Below are 15,962 nucleotides of genomic sequence, written 5' to 3'. Positions count from 1 at the left end.
TATTATATATTCCCCATGTTCATCCCTTGTGCAAGTATTAGTGATACATTCTAGTTGGTCTGAGTAGTATATGGCTGTGCCACCCCCTTGTTGGTCTGGCCTACAGTTGTGTATGGCTGTGTAACCAGGAATGGCATAGACATCTGTAATATCAGGCTTTAGCCAGGTTTCAGTTAGTGTAATGATGGACATATTGGCATGTAAGGAATTTAGTAATGCTATGAGGTCATCGTAATGCTTGCTTAAAGATCTGATATTGTAGTTAAAGATAGTTATGTTGTTGTTGGCACTGAGAAGTGCCTTTGATTGTTCTGCAGTGTAGTAATTACAGTAACTGTTTGATTCATTTAAGTCATTAAATAAGAGGTTGGTATCAGGATCAATGCTTGTAATCATAAGATTTGTAGTGAATCTATAGTTTGAATTAAGTATAAAACAAAGTAAATAGTCTTAAGCTAAAAAATAGCACCTGGATTATTTAACAAATGTAAAATAATGAGCTAAGGGACTAATACAAATAAAGTGATGATCAAATAGTGGAGCTTGGGAATATGATAGTAGGTAGTACTATAAAGGTAATTTTTTAAAGTTAGAATTATTGTATAAAATTATAATATAAAAGGGACTAATATAGGTTGTGGTGAACAATAAAGTGGTAATCAAATAAATGAGCTTTGGAATATAATGGCAAAATTGTGAACTTATTCTACTTTAGCACCTAAGAATAGCACCTTGATTATTTTAACAATTGTGAATATATAAACTAGGATAGTTATATAAAGCTAAAATAAAGGAGAAAATATATAAGGGACTAAAATTAAGTAATGGTAAGCAAAGTTAAATGGACAGATGGTAGGAATTATAATATAAACTTATAATATAAAAATACAATTTGAAATGGTACTTGCAAAAGCCAAGAACTATTTTGTCTCTTAATTGTGACCTGTTTGACTCATAAGTGACAAAGTTTGTTATAGCAGCATTGGACTTTCTGAAGGAAAATTTGGAGAAGTGGGTGAATATTCTGAACAATATTGAATTTTCTCTGCCAATCAATCGTACTTACAGACATAAAACACATTTAGGGTGACAGCTGGCGATTTGGTTATGGTAGTAACTAGAAAAGTTGGCTAATGATGTGTTATCGGTGATTATGCCTTCTTTTAAAGGAGCTGTTATATTTGCCAATATGTGGTCAAGAGATGTAGATGTCTCAATAATTTATGTGGGTTTGGTTATCAAGAGCAACAGTAGGCAATTATACTTGTTAAGGAAACCAGATATTTACGGGTCTTCTGCCTGGATGAGACTGATCTTAAAATCCATGACAATTATTAAGTAATGCTTGTGTAGTTTTTTTTTTATAATTATGACTTAAAGATTATCCACATAGGTATCTATACCTGGAGTTTACCTGGAGAGGAATTTGGGGGTCAATGCCTCTGTGGGCCAGTCTGAGACCAGGCCTCATGGTGGATCAGGGTCTGATCAACCAGGCTGTTGGTATGTGGAGATCTATTGAAAGCTCCTATTGAAACTGGGACACTTATGTTTTTAGCTAAGTCTGAAAACATATATTCCCCATGTTTATCTCTGGCACATATAGATTGAATGCACTGCATCTCACTGGTATAGTATATTGCTATGGCACCTCTTTTTTAATCAGGTCTGCAGTTATGAATAGCTGTGTACCCGGGTAAGCTGTGGATGTCATTTGAATCATGTTTAGCCATGTTTCTTTTAGAATAGTGAAAGTTAGGTTAACATTTAAGGATTCAAGGAGTGCTGTGATATCATCATAATTATTCAGCATAATTGAATACCTCATGTGTAGTACCTGAAGAAAAAAGAATGGTAAAAGATTTGATAAAATCTAAGAAGGATATATTGCAAAATTAAAAAAAAAAAAAATACAGCATAAAAAGGTGAAAGTAATTATATAATGAGCAATACAAAAGTATATACTAAATCTATAATTAAAACTATGACTAATTATAACAAAGTACAAAGTATAGAAACCATACCCCCGGCCGGGATTGAACCCGCGGTCATAGAGTCTCTATGACCCCGGGTTCAATCCCGGCTGGGGGTATGGTTTATTTGCAATCGTGTCATTACGATTTCTTGAGTCAAGTTACATAGTATAGCTAAATACATACATGTATATGTAAGCTATAAGGAATAGACAACAAAATAATTATGATAAAGTAATTTATAATACATACATAAAAGTGACAATTTTCTTCTTCTTATTCTTTTTAGTAATTATTACAGGAAAAGGGGTTACTAGCCCATTGTTCCCGGCATTTTAGTTGACTTTTACAACACGCATGGCTTACGGAGGAAAGATTCTTATTCTACTATTAAGATAAAATCAAAGAAAACTCAGATGAGTGTGTTTAAACAAACATGTACATGTATGTTTAGTATGACCTAAGTGTAAGTAGAAGTAGCAAGACGTACCTGTAATCCTGCATATTTATGAGACAGACAAAAGACATCAGCAGTCCTACCATCATGTAAAACAATTACAGGCTTTCGTTTTACACTCACTTGGTAGGACGGTAGTACCTCCCTGGGTGGTTGCACTTTAAAGGAGGGGTTTGGGATACTGGCAGTTTGGAGGGATATGTTGTGTATCTTTATACGTATATACTTCTAAACTGTTGTATTCTGAGCACCTCTGCAACAACAGTGATATTGTGTGAGTGAGGTGAAAGAGTTGAATGATGAATAAAGTATTTTCTTTTTGGGGATTTTCTTTCTTTTTGGGTCACCCTGCCTCGGTGAGAGACAGCCGATTTGTTAAAAAAAAATATATATAAAAGTGTTACCTGCACATACATATACAAGGCAGAGTGTTACCAATAGTAAGCTAGTAACTGTAAGTATCTGAGGTAATACAAATTCTTGAAAATTGGGGAACAGAATAACTAATACACTGAAAGCAATAAAAAATAAAATGAATACAAAAACTATACAATGCTACAAATACTAAATAAAGGTGTTAACTGCAGAGGTAAATTGTTACTAATAGTAAACTGGTAACTAAGTATGTAATCTGAGGTAGTACTAATTCTTGAGAACTGAAGGATGTAGAATAATAAGAAATATGCTGACAACAATGGAAAATAAAAATTTATATATAAAACAGATGAATATTGAAAAACAATTGTATGGAGTGAATGGAATTTATTCTTATAAAAATAATGACGTAAGTATGAATTTTAGAATGGCACTTCAGACAGATGATTTGATGCTTGGTAATATGGATATATGAAGAGACAGTCAGTTAACAAATGAAGTGCAGTTTTGGCAAATAAAAATTAAAACAGAAAAAAAAGAAAATATAGACTAGGTATAAAAAAAAGACTGGGTATAAAATTTAGCACCTAATATTACACAGAAAGAAAATATTGTACAAATGGTTATTAGCACTAAGAGAATGATTCTTGATTGAGCTACATTAGGTATAATTTGAAAACAAATACAGTGGACCCCCGCTTAACGATCACCTCCCAATGTGACCAATTATGTAAGTGTATTTATGTAAGTGCGTTTGTACGTGTATGTTTGGGGGTCTGAAATGGACTAATCTCCTTCACAATATTCCTTATGGGAACAAATTCGGTCAGTACTGGCACCTGAACATACTTCTGGAATGAAAAAATATCGTTAACCGGGGGTTCACTGTATACTGGTTTAGGCTTCTATCAAGAGTTCAAAACCAGATCTGATTTCTACCAGACACAATAAGATTTCTACCAAACCAGGTTTGACTTCTACCAACATAGGTGTGAATCTTGTCTGAACCAGATTAGATTACTATAACACTAAATAACTGCTAGCTAATGATGGTACTACTTACTTCGTGTTTCTCTGAACAGTGTTATCTGTAGTTACACATGGTTTTTTAATACTATGCAATCTTGCCACTTTCTGAGTACACAGTCTGAAGGCCAGGGAAGACCACGTAGATGAGCCCAAAATTCCTATGGCATGGCTACCAGTAAGCCCACGGTTGCGAGCAAGGACTGGCAAGACTCTAAGCCAAATCCCACTCATCTGCCTTTAAATGAAACCTGAAACTACATTACACAATATGTAAAGAAAACCACAATATGGCAATACTTATTGCTTATGAGACACTAAAATTGTAGCTTGTATAATTGGAGGCAACCTTCCATATAATGGACTAATGGGAGAGCAGGTGGTTGGTAATGGCAACTGTAGCAGACTGAGAAGAGATTGGTTTGCCATGATCATAACAATAATGCATAATTCTGTAGCCAACAGACACTGTTTCCAAATCGACTGACCAACAGGATTTTGTCCTGTATTTCTTAAGTCCATTATATAGAGGTTCATTAAATAGGTTTAATGTAAACTAACTACTGCATACATTAATAAACTCCTGTTTACATGTAAAGTAGTTACTGAAAAAAAAGAGCTCTGCTGGTAGTATAGTATTTTATTTATCTTTTTTTTTTAACACACTAATCATCTACCACCGAGATAGGGCAACCCGAAAAAGAAGAAACACTTTCACCTTCACTCACCTCATCACTGTCTTCACAAAGATTTACTGTTACTACAGCTCCTTACCTTTGAAGAATAGCTCAGATGCTCCTCCAAACTGCAAAATATCCCCACCCCTCCTTCAAAGTGTAGGCGCTGTACTTCCCACCTGCAGGACTCCAAGTCCAGCTAACCGATTTTCCTGAATCCCTTCACAAGTGTTATCTTGCTCACACTCCAACAGCACATCAGGTCATAAAAACCACTTGCTACCACTCACTCCTATCTACCATGCTCACCACACACATTTGTTGGATGTCCAAGCCCCTTGCATACAAAACCTTTTTTAACCACTCCCTCCAACCTTTCCTAGGGTGACCCCTACCCCACCTTCCCTCCAGTACGAATTTATACACCCTCCAAGTCACCCTATTTTGCTCCATTCTCTATTATTATTATAATAATAGGTGAGACCATATGATTGTCCCACACCAATGCCCAACCTCTTGGAGCCCAACAACCCCTGCAACCAACCCAATTTTAATGAAAACAAGCTCATTGGTAGACAGCAACCACCCAGGGAGGTACTACCATCCTGCCAAGTGAATGTGAAATGGAAACCTGTAATTGTTTTACATGATGGTAGGATTGCTGGCATTTTTTTTTTGCTGTCTCATAAACGTGCGGGATACCAAGTATATCATGCTACTTATACTTAGGTCACACTACAGAGCTAGGACTCGACCCCTGCAACCTCAATTACGCGAGTACAAACATGTACATGCACATACATACATATCCATCTGGGTTTTCTTCATTTTCTTAATAGTTCTTGTTCTTTTTGATTTCCTCTTATCTCCAGGGGAAAGTGGAACAGAATTCTTTCTCCATAAGCCATAAGTGCCGTATAAATTGCTAAACTTAAAAAGAACTTTCATTTTATTTTTTGGGTCACCCTGCCTCGGTGGGATATGGTCAGTGTGCTAAAAACAAAACAAAAAAAAAAAAAACCTTAATATGTTACTATATACCTGGAGAATACCTGGAGAGAGTTCTGGGGGTCAACACCCCTGCAGCTCGGTCTGTGACCAGGCTTCCTGGTGGATCAGAGCCTGATCAACCAGGCTGTTACTACTGGCTGCACGCACTCCAACTTACGAGCCACAGCCCGGCTAGTCAAGTACCGAATTTAGGTGCTTGTCCAGTGCCTGCTTGAAGACAGCCAGGGGTCTATTGGTAATCCCCCTTATGTATGCTGGGAGTCAGCTGAACAGTCACGGGCCCCTGACACTTATTGTATTGTGTCTTAACGTGCTAGTGACACCCCTGCTTTTCATTGGGGAGATGTTGCATCATCTGCCAAGTCTTTTGCTTTCATTGTGAGTGATTTTCGTGTGCAAGTTCGGTACTAGTCCCTCTAGGATTTTCCAGGTGTATATACGTAATCATGTATCTCTCCCGCCTGCGTTCCAGGGAGTACATGTTCAGGAACTTCAAGCGCTCCCAGTAATTGAGATGTTTTATCTCCGTTACGTGCGCCATGAAGGTTCTCTACATTTTCTAGGTCAGCAATTTCACCTGCCTTGGAAGGTGCTGTTAGTGTGCAGCAATATTCCAGCCTAGATAGAACAAGCGACCTGAAGTGTTTCATCATGGGCTTGGCATCCCTAGTTTTGAAGGTTCTCATTATCCATCCTGTCATTTTTCTAGCAGATGCAATTGATACAATGTTATGGTCCTTGAAGGTAAGATCCTCCGACATGATCACTCCCAGGTCTTTGACGTTGGTTTTTTGCTCTATTTTGTGGAAGGAATTTGCTTTGTACTCTGATGAAGTTTTAATTTCCTCATGTTTACCATATCGGAGTAATTGAAATTTCTCATCGTTGAACTTCATACTGTCTTCTGCAGCCCGCTGAAAGATTTGGTTGTTGTCTTCCTGGAGCCGTGCAGTGTCTGCAATGGAATACACTGTCATGCAGATTCGGGTGTCATCTGCAAAGGAAGACACGGTGCTGTGGCTGACATCCTTGCCTATGTCAGATATCAGGATGAGAAACAATATGGGAGTGAGTACTGTGCCTTGGAACAGTTTTTTTTTTTTTTTTTTACACAGGGTTTGACAAGGTTAAGGATCCCTAGCTTTATTGACAAGCTATTTACAGGTTAAGGATTCCTAACTTTATTGGCAAGCTAAGAGCTGTTACCTACATCAGCTCATTTGAAAGCATTTTTATTGTTATGAGACATACAAGTAGGGAACAGGATGAAATTGGAGCCATCTGTGGGCCAGCATTTTCATTTGATCAACTGACGTTATCTCGTTGACATCATTATGCTGTACGAATGTGTTCCATACTCGAGTCATCCTGGGTATATATAATCTCAGATGGAGTGATGTTCTGGAGAAGGGTACAGCCAGAGTGAAGTTGTTGCTTTCTGCCCGTCTTGTGGCATAAAAGCTTGTTTCACGCTGTCCTCGAAGTGGATCCAAGTGTGGTACTTTGACAATACAGTGGACCCCCCATAACGATCACCTCCGAATGCGACCAATTATGTAAGTGTATTTATGTAAGTGCGTTTGTACGTGTATGTTTGGGGGTCTGAAATGGACTAATCTACTTCACAATATTCCTTATGGGAACAAATTCGGTCAGTACTGGCACCTGAACATACTTCTGGAGTGAAAAAATATCGTTAACCAGGGGTCCACTGTATTGGCCTTGTACATAACAGTAAAGCCACCCACATCCCTCCTATGTTGAAGGCTCTGTTGAAATGACAGATCTATCCAGGATGGGTCCAGGCGAGAGATGAGACGTCTTGCTCTGTTCTCTACTCTGTCAAGCAGTCGCAGGTGAGAGGCGGGGCAGGCAAACCAAGAAAGTAGAGCATACTCAAGGTATGAGCGTACTTGTGCTTCGTACAGAATCTTGCAACCCCTACTGTCAAGTAAATGCGAGATACGGCGAAGTGCTGTAAGCTTCCTGGCTGCCTTGTTTGCAAGATTTACAACATGGTTCTTCATGGTTAGTTTGGAGTCAAATTTCACCCCAAGGATATCAACTTCTTCTCCAGGTGCCAACACCCTCCCATTCATCCTTACTACTGCACCAGCATTACCATCATGGTGCCTAGAGACGATCATTTGCTTTTTCTCAGGTGCAAATGTTACTTGCCATCTATTTTCCCAAGCTTTTCACCGTAGCCACCTCAGACTTTACTCTGTTGACTACTACTCTGTGTTCAGTTTGTGAGGAAATTATAGATCCATCTACCAACTTTTCCTGTTATTCGTTTAGTACGCATTTTGTGCGCTATTACGCCATGGTCACACTTGTCGAAGGCTTTTGCAAAGTCTGTATATATTACATCTGCATTCTTTTTGTCTTCTAGTGCATCTAGGACCTTGTCATAGTGATCCAGTAGCTGAGACAGACAGGAGCGACCTGTTCTAAACCCATGTTGCCCTGGGTTGTGCAACTGATGGGTATCTAGATGAGTGGCAATCTTGCTTCTTAGGATCCTTTCAAAGATTTTTATGATATGGGATGTTAGTGCTATCAGTCTGTAGTTCTGTGTTATTGCTTTACTGTCCCCTTTGTGGAGTGGGGCTATGTCTGTTGCTTTTAGTAGCTGTGGGACGACCCCCGTGTCCATGTTCCCTCTCCATAGGATGGTAAAAGCTCGTGATAGGGGCTTCTTGCAGTTCTTGATGAACACGGAGTTCCATGAGTCTGGCCCTGGGTCAGAGTGCATGGGCATGTCATTTATCACCTGTTTGAAGTCATTTGGTGTCAGGATAATATCAGATAGGCTCGTGTTAACCAAATTTTGTGGCTCTCTCATAAAAAATTAATTTTGATCTGTGACTCTCAGTCTGGTTAGCAGCTTGCTAAAAACTGAGTCACACTGGGACTTGAGCAGCTCACTCATTTCCTTGCTGTCATCTGTGTAGGACCCATCTTGTTTAAGTAGGGGCCCAATACTGGATGATGTTCTCGACTTTGATTTGGCATAAGAAAAGAAATACTTTGGGTTTCTTTCAATTTCATTTATGGCTTTTAGTTCTTCCCGCGATTCCTGACTCCTATAAGATTCCTTTAGCTTAAGTTCAATGTTTGCTATTTCTCTGACCAGCGACTCCCTACACATTTCAGATATATTGTCCTCTTTTAGCCGCTCTGTTATTCTTTTCCGTCGCCTGTAAAGGGAGCGCCTGTCTCTTTCTATTTTACATCTACTCCTCCTTTTTCTTAAAGGAATAAATAAGCCTTGAGCATACATCGAGTGCCACCGAGTTAATCTGTTCTAGGCATAAGTTGGGGTCTGCGTTGCTTAGTCTATCTTCCCAGCTTATATCGTTTAGGACTTGATTTACTTGGTCCCACTTTATGTTCTTGTTATTGAAGTTGAATTTGATGAAGGCTCCCTCGTGACTAATCTCATTTTGTCAGTCTGGGGCTCCGCGCATACGTGTCTGAACCTCGATTATGTTGTGATCTGAGTACAGTGGACCCCCGCATAACGATATTAATCCGTTCCTGAGAGCTCATTGTTATGCGAAATTATCGTTATGCGAATGAATTTCCCCCATAAGAAATAATGGAAATCAAATTAATCCGTGCAAGACACCCAAAAGTATGAAAAAAAAATTTTACCACATGAAATATACATTTTCCTACACACAAAGAGAAGGATACATGCACAATAGTAGAGTAGTACATGCACAATATATACTGTGCATGTACTACTCTACTAAATGAAGAATAAATGACACTTACCTTTATTGAAGATGCAGCAATGACTGATGAGACACTGTGTCCTGGGAGTGCCTTTTCCTCCTGAGTACTGTAGGTCCTGTTTGGCATTTTCTTCCAGAACAGGCCTTATCACACTGTGTATGCCACTGCAATTCTTAAATCTCTCAAACCAACCTTTGCTGGCTTTAAATTCACCAATATGAGCACTTGTTCCAGGCATTTTTCCCTGTTCACCTGGGTGTTAGTCGACTGGTGTGGGTTGCATCCTGGGAGACAAGATTAAGGACCCCAATGGAAATAAGTTACAGTCTTCGATGACACTGACTTTTTTGGGTTATCCTGGGTGGCTAACCCTCTGGGGTTAATTGTTTCTTGGTATTCTCAATAAGCCACACCAACAACGGTGCTACAGCAGCAGCAGCAGCTGACAGTGCTACAGCAGCAGCAGCTGACAGTGCTACAGCAGCAGCTGATAGTGCTACAGCAGCAGCAGAAGTTGCTACAGCAGCAGCAGATGGTACTACAGCAGCAGCAGCAGCTGACGGTGGTACAGCAGCAGCAGCAGCAGCTGACGGTGCTACAGCAGCAGCAGCAGCTGAGAGTGCTACAGCAGCAGCAGACGGTGCTACAGCAGCAGCAGACGGTACTACAGCAGCAGCAGCAGCTGACGGTGGTACAGCAGCAGCTGACGGTGCTACAGCAGCAGCAGCAGCTGACAGTGCTACAGCAGCAGCAGCTGACAGTGCTACAGCAGCAGCTGACAATGCTACAGCAGCAGCAGACGGTGCTACAGCAGCAGCAGACGGTACTACAGCAGCAGCAGCAGCTGACGGTGGTACAGCAGCAGCTGACGGTGCTACAGCAGCAGCAGCTGACAGTGCTATAGCAGCAGCAGCATCAGCAGTTGACCATGGTACCACAGTATTTCGATAATATTTCTCACCCTTTTTACCACAGGGTTGGCACTAGAAGCTTTCTTGGGGCCCATGGTCACTTATTTTGCAGATAAAATCACTAAAAACGCTGTAATAATACGAAATGTTCCGGTTGTATGCTTGGATGTTACCGCGGAGGCTGGCTTGTAAACAATGCCACCGGCGGAACATGTGAGGCTGGCTCAGGCCTCGCATAGACGCATCTCGGACGAATAGCATTAAGCTAGTTTTTTAGCGCTATGCGAGGCAAAATTTTAGTGATAAAATGTATTGCTATGCGGATTTAACGTTATGTGATGCCAACGGTATGCAGGGGTCCACTGTATATTGTTTTTGATATGGTGACATTTCGTATCAGATCATCATTGTTAGTGAAGATGAGGTCTAGTGTATTCTCCAGTCCAGTAGGCTCTATTATTTGCTGGTTTAACCCGTAAATGGTCCAAGCATGTATGCGTAGTGCTCCAAAAGTAGGTTCTACGTTTTTTTACATATTTTCAAATAACAAAAAAAAAAAAAGATCCAAGTTTTTTACACGTTTTCAAATGTAAAAAAAAAAAGATCTACTTTTTTTACATACTTTCAAATGTTGAAAAAACGTATATATACGTTTGGACCATTTACGGGTTAAGTTGAATTTTGTGCAGAGATTTAAAAGTTCGTGAGTGTGTGAGTTCTTGTCAGAGCTGCCTCCTGGTGTTATTACTGCAACAGCATTATTTGCTATATTCCTCCATTTTAGGTGCCTCAAGTTGAAATCCCCCAGGAGCAAGATGTTGGGTGCAGGAGCTGGCAGATTTTCTAGACAGTGGTCAATTTTTGACAGCTGTTCCTGGAATTCCTGGGACGTTGCATCTGGAGGCTTGTAGACTACCACAATGACTAGGTTTTGGTTCTCGAACTTTACTGCCGGTCTGGAGTTTTGAGACTCTCTGACCGCGGGTTCAATCCCGCCCGTGGTATGGTTTACTGCTAAAACTTCCACTACATCATTTGATGCATTAAGCAGTTCTGTGCAAACAAGTGACTCTGCGATATACAGGCCAACCCCCCCCCCCTTTTGCCTGTTCACTCTGTCACATCTGTATAGGTTGTAACCTGGGATCCATATTTCGTTGTCCGAGTGATCCTTTATGTGGGTCTCTGTGAAAGCCGCGAACATTGCATTTGCCTCTGCAAGCAGTCCATGGATGAAAGGTATTTTGTTGTTCGTTGCTGGCTTTAGACCCTGTATATTTGCAGAGAAAAATGTCATCGGACTGGTGGTATTGGTGGTACTTGGGGGGACTTTTCCGGCACTAGTATCTGTATCTGTTAGTTTGGAGTGGAGGCCATCGACTGTGGTTCCACTCCAGAAATGGCTGGATTTGGTGTACGATTTCCGCCATTTCCTGCCAGTTTTTTTTCCTTCCTGGCACTAAAATACCTCTACCTCTTGAGTGGCTGTGGCTACCCAGGTTTTTCCATGGACTGGATGTTTTGTATCTTTTTGTCCCCTTTAGATGGTGTGCCTGACAATTTAGGTTAGAGCACAGTCTTTACTGTACTGAAGAGGGACACATTTCAGGGTTAAAAAGCTTACAGGAAGTAAGTTTGCATTTTCCTGTTGTCATATGGGCACGGCATTTTCTAGGATGGTCATAGTTGCACGTCCAATCTGTTTTTCCAGATTTCCCATGTCTGCAGATACCAAGTGCATAGTATGTGCACAGGCTTGGTTTATGTACCTGTATCTAAATAAACTTACCTCAACTGTGGTGGATTTTAATATTATAATAACATATACAGTAGAGTTAAATAAGCATCAAGTATAATAAGTGATCACTGCATTTAATTACACCATCTGCATCTTATGGTTCAATTGGCAGCTGTTTCAGCTTACACACTAAGAGATCAGTGTTTGATCCCTTGCACAAGTGAAATTTTTGACATATTTACACCTGCTGACCTTATTCACATAGCAGTAAGTAAGTACCTGGGTGTTAGGAGACTTGTGTCGTCGCATCCTGGGGGAAAGAGAATTAACCCAACAAAATATTTACCTACATAGGTGCACAAGCCACAATATAAAACACTCAAATTAAGGTATTGCATATTAATGACATGTACAGCAAGTCCCTGCCATAGTACCCCGACTTATGCTATAAATCAAATCAAACATCATATAAATGAAATAAATTATCTTAACTTATTATATCGAAGATAAATTGTACTCTTCGCCCGGGACACACAAGATCTTCAGTAACGATACTATAAGCCTCAACCAAATTAATAATACTACAAAGAAGCACTGCTGAGATATGGTTTCATTAGCAAGCATTTCATAAGATGTGATAAAGATATAATCTGATCATACCAAAATAACTGAAGTCGGAGGTACAAATGGCGATCAATGTTTTGGTAAACTGTTCTGTTCGTGTGGGAGCCAACCATCCTCTCCATATTAAACAAACATTCTTTATTAAAACACTCTCTATTAAACAGTTATTACAAAACCAAAATAAATATTATGGAACTGCACATAAGCTGATAATATAACATTCTTTCTTGAAGTTTCAAGGGTGAATTTTACAAAACTTTTTTTGTACCATACGTTGAAGCCAAAACCAAAGTACTCGATGAAACAAGTACTGCATTTGGTTCTATTTATAAGTTTATGGAGACATTTTTAATACAGCTGCACAATGTTGCTGTACTGCACTTATAAATAAAAAATACCCTACACAATTTCTGGTTACAAGTTAAGACAGACAAGACGATCTTAATTCGGGTTCACTACACGTACTTTTATAATTATAGCTCGATAGCTCGGACATCCTCCTTTATTCTGCAACTTTGCAAGCTCCTGATGATGTGTTGATTGCAACACGAAAGGCCTAGAGTTATCATTCTAGTCCCCTCGTAGTTGTATTGCATCCTGTATTGCGATATTTACATAGAACTTTTACAAATTTTGGTATTTGTCGAGTAAGTCAATAAGTTCATTTGATACAGTTACACATAAGTACAAATACACAAGTTCTAGGTAATTATAGTTTGGTTTTGTCATGGATATTGATTCATGTGTAAATGTAAGAACATAACCTAACTTACCTAAAATAACCTAAAGTAACTTAACCTTACTGGTCATAATTGGGTTGCAATATCATGGAGTGCATGGCTAGGCTACATCTGATAGTATGGGGATGTCAATGATATAAAATGTTAAATGTGTAGACAGATACATTGGGCCATACACTGGAGCATTACATCTTAGTGTCCAAAGTTCCAGCCTTTTGGAGGCACCTTCATGCAAACTTAACAGGATATGGCAAAACTCCTCATTATCAATGATATCTGAAATCTTATGGTTGTATTCACATTTTGCACCGACTTGATGAACAATCTGTCTTTATAGAGACTACAGCCCATTTATGACCAGTGTTTTTTTTAGTGGTAATAAAGTAAAAATAATTTGAGATTGTATTACTTGCTGTACTGTTTACAACAACTCTATGAAGACATTGTAAAAAAATATTTTTAGTGATAATTAGAAATAAATTTTTGAGACTTATTCTTTACTGTACCGTGTACGACGACTAACAACTATATGTAGTGGTGCAATACTAAAAGACTAATATTCCTTTGTAGTGATATAACAATGTTCAGTGGGGCTTGAACTCGCGGCAAGTAAGTTGTAAATTATTATTATTATAATCAAGGGGGAAGCGCTAAACCCGGAGGATTATACAGCGCCTGGGGGGGGGATGTGGAAGGCATTCAGGCTTAATTCGGGGAACTGGAGCACAGATCCAATTCCCTAAATCAAGAGCCCCTCACCAACATCAAGAAACCTTCCTTGAGGGGAGTAAGTTGTAAAATACCAGGCCAGTGCGTAAACCGCGAGTTCAAGCCCCACCAGTACCGTGTTTTTTTTTTAATGCTGTCATTGATAGGATGAGCTGAGAGTGCACAATAAACTAACCTCTCAGGCGGCACAACTAAAAATCTATAAAAGTAGTTCATTCATCTAGCCGATGCAAAATGTGAATACAACTTCAAGATTTCAGATATTTTATCATTAACAATGAGGTGCTTTTCTATATCCTGAAGGTTGGCATGGAGGTTCTGAAAGGTTGAATGTCTGGACACTAAGATATAGTACACAAATAACCCATACATAGCAGAAAGGGACTTTCTGACGACGTTTCGGTCCGACTTGGACCATAAACTACTCACAGTGACAGTATACTTGGAGAGGGTTTAGGGGGTCAACGCCCCCGCAGCCCGGCCTGTGACCAGGTCTCATAGTGGATCAGGGCCTGATCAACCAGGCTGTTATTGTTGACTGCACGCAATCCGACGTGCAAACCACAGCCTGGTTGGTCAAGTACTGACTTTAAGTGCCTGTCCAGTGCTTTCTTGAAGACAGCCAGGGGCCTATTGGTAATCCCCCTTATGTATGCTGGGCGGCAGTTGAACAGTCTTGGAGCCCCTGACACTTATTGTGTTGTCTCTCATCGTGCTAGTGTCACCCCTGCTTTTTATTGGGGGGATGTATTGTCTACCGAGTCTTGTTTTCATGGGGAGTGATTTTCGTGTGCAAATTTGGTACTAATCCCTCTAGGATTTTCCAAGTGTATATAATCATGTATCTCTCCCGCCTGTGTTCTAAGAAGTACAGGGCTGTATAATCCTCCGGGTTTAGCGCTTCCCCCTTGATTATAATAATAATAAGAAGTACAGGTTGAGAAACTTCAAGCGTTCCCGGTAATTGAGGTGTTTTATCGCAGTTATGTGCGCTGTGAAGGTTCTCTGCACATTTTCTAGGTCAGAAATTTCACCTGCCTTGAGCAATTTCACTAGTCACAGTGTGACTAGTTAATGGGACCCTTGCGTTACCTGGATTTTACCTGGAGAGAGTTCTATGGGTCAACGCCCCCGCGGCCCGGTCCGTGACCAGGCCTCCTGGTGGATCAGAGCCTGATCAACCAGGCTGTTACTGCTGGCTGCACGCAAACCAACGTACGAGCCACAGCCCGGCTGGTCAGGTACCGACTTTAGGTGCCTGTCCAGTGCCTTCTTGAAGACAGCCAGGGGTCTATTGGTAATCCCCCTTATGTATGCTGGGAGGCCATTGAACAGTCTTGGGCCCTGGACGCTTATTGTGTTGTCTCTCTGTTCCAGTCACAGTATTGTCCCTTTGTGTTCCTCTCTAAGATATGATGTTCCACTGATCAAGGTCCCAGGAGCGAAACGTTTTAATATAATAATATCTTTATTTATTACAGGTACAAGTACAAGGTATACAGTCCTCGCTGACATTAATGACATACTACTATATAGAAAGCCGTTTGTTATGCAGAGCCGCTTCAGTTACGTCACTACTGCATGACCAGTGACTAATGTTTAACAATGAGAACGTTTAAGGGCCATAAACCGAACATGAGAATACTTCTCAACTTTATTAATGATAAAATAAATAATCGTAGTAATACTGAGGAAACAAACTCAGATATCACTCTGAGTACAGGCAACAGATCCTTCATTTATTCACCTTCAACAAGGCAAAAAAAAAAAAATGAAAAATAAAGAAAACATTGCAATATCAGATAAACACTAGTTCCGATTTGACCTTGAGTACAGGTAACATCTCAGTGAATCTGATCTTACATTTCCTTGCCTTCAGTCCTGCAAAATCATCTGGAGTTTACCAGGAGAGAGTTCCGGGGGTCAACGCCCCCGCGGCCCGGTCTGTGACCAGGCC

The 15,962-nt window shown here is 40.1% G+C and overlaps 1 protein-coding gene across 9 annotated transcripts in view; it reads right to left on the bottom strand.

Annotated features, from left to right (window-relative positions):
• The window catches only part of LOC128687900 (calcium uptake protein 1 homolog, mitochondrial), a 116,597-nt gene extending 103,924 nt beyond the window's left edge, over positions 1-12,673 (bottom strand). For 5 of the 9 annotated variants that reach the window (XM_070083559.1, XM_070083561.1, XM_053775479.2 and 2 more), the window contains exons 1-2: positions 12,573-12,673; positions 3,869-4,069 (exon numbers count right to left, since the gene is read on the bottom strand). In XM_070083559.1, the coding sequence (XP_069939660.1) occupies positions 3,869-4,069; positions 12,573-12,658 (287 nt within the window). In that variant the 5' untranslated portion in view covers positions 12,659-12,673. Of the gene's footprint in view, positions 1-3,868; positions 4,089-12,572 lie in introns of all 9 variants that reach the window. The other 4 variants (XM_053775477.2, XM_053775481.2, XM_053775478.2 and 1 more) reach the window with 3 other exon arrangements.
• Positions 12,674-15,962: the final 3,289 nt, after the last annotated feature.

Source organism: Cherax quadricarinatus, chromosome 10 (genome assembly GCF_038502225.1).
Source record: "Cherax quadricarinatus isolate ZL_2023a chromosome 10, ASM3850222v1, whole genome shotgun sequence".
NCBI classification, from domain to species: domain Eukaryota; kingdom Metazoa; phylum Arthropoda; class Malacostraca; order Decapoda; family Parastacidae; genus Cherax; species Cherax quadricarinatus.
Note: the sequence above shows the minus strand (reverse complement) of the source record. Positions and strands in the feature narration are given on the sequence as shown.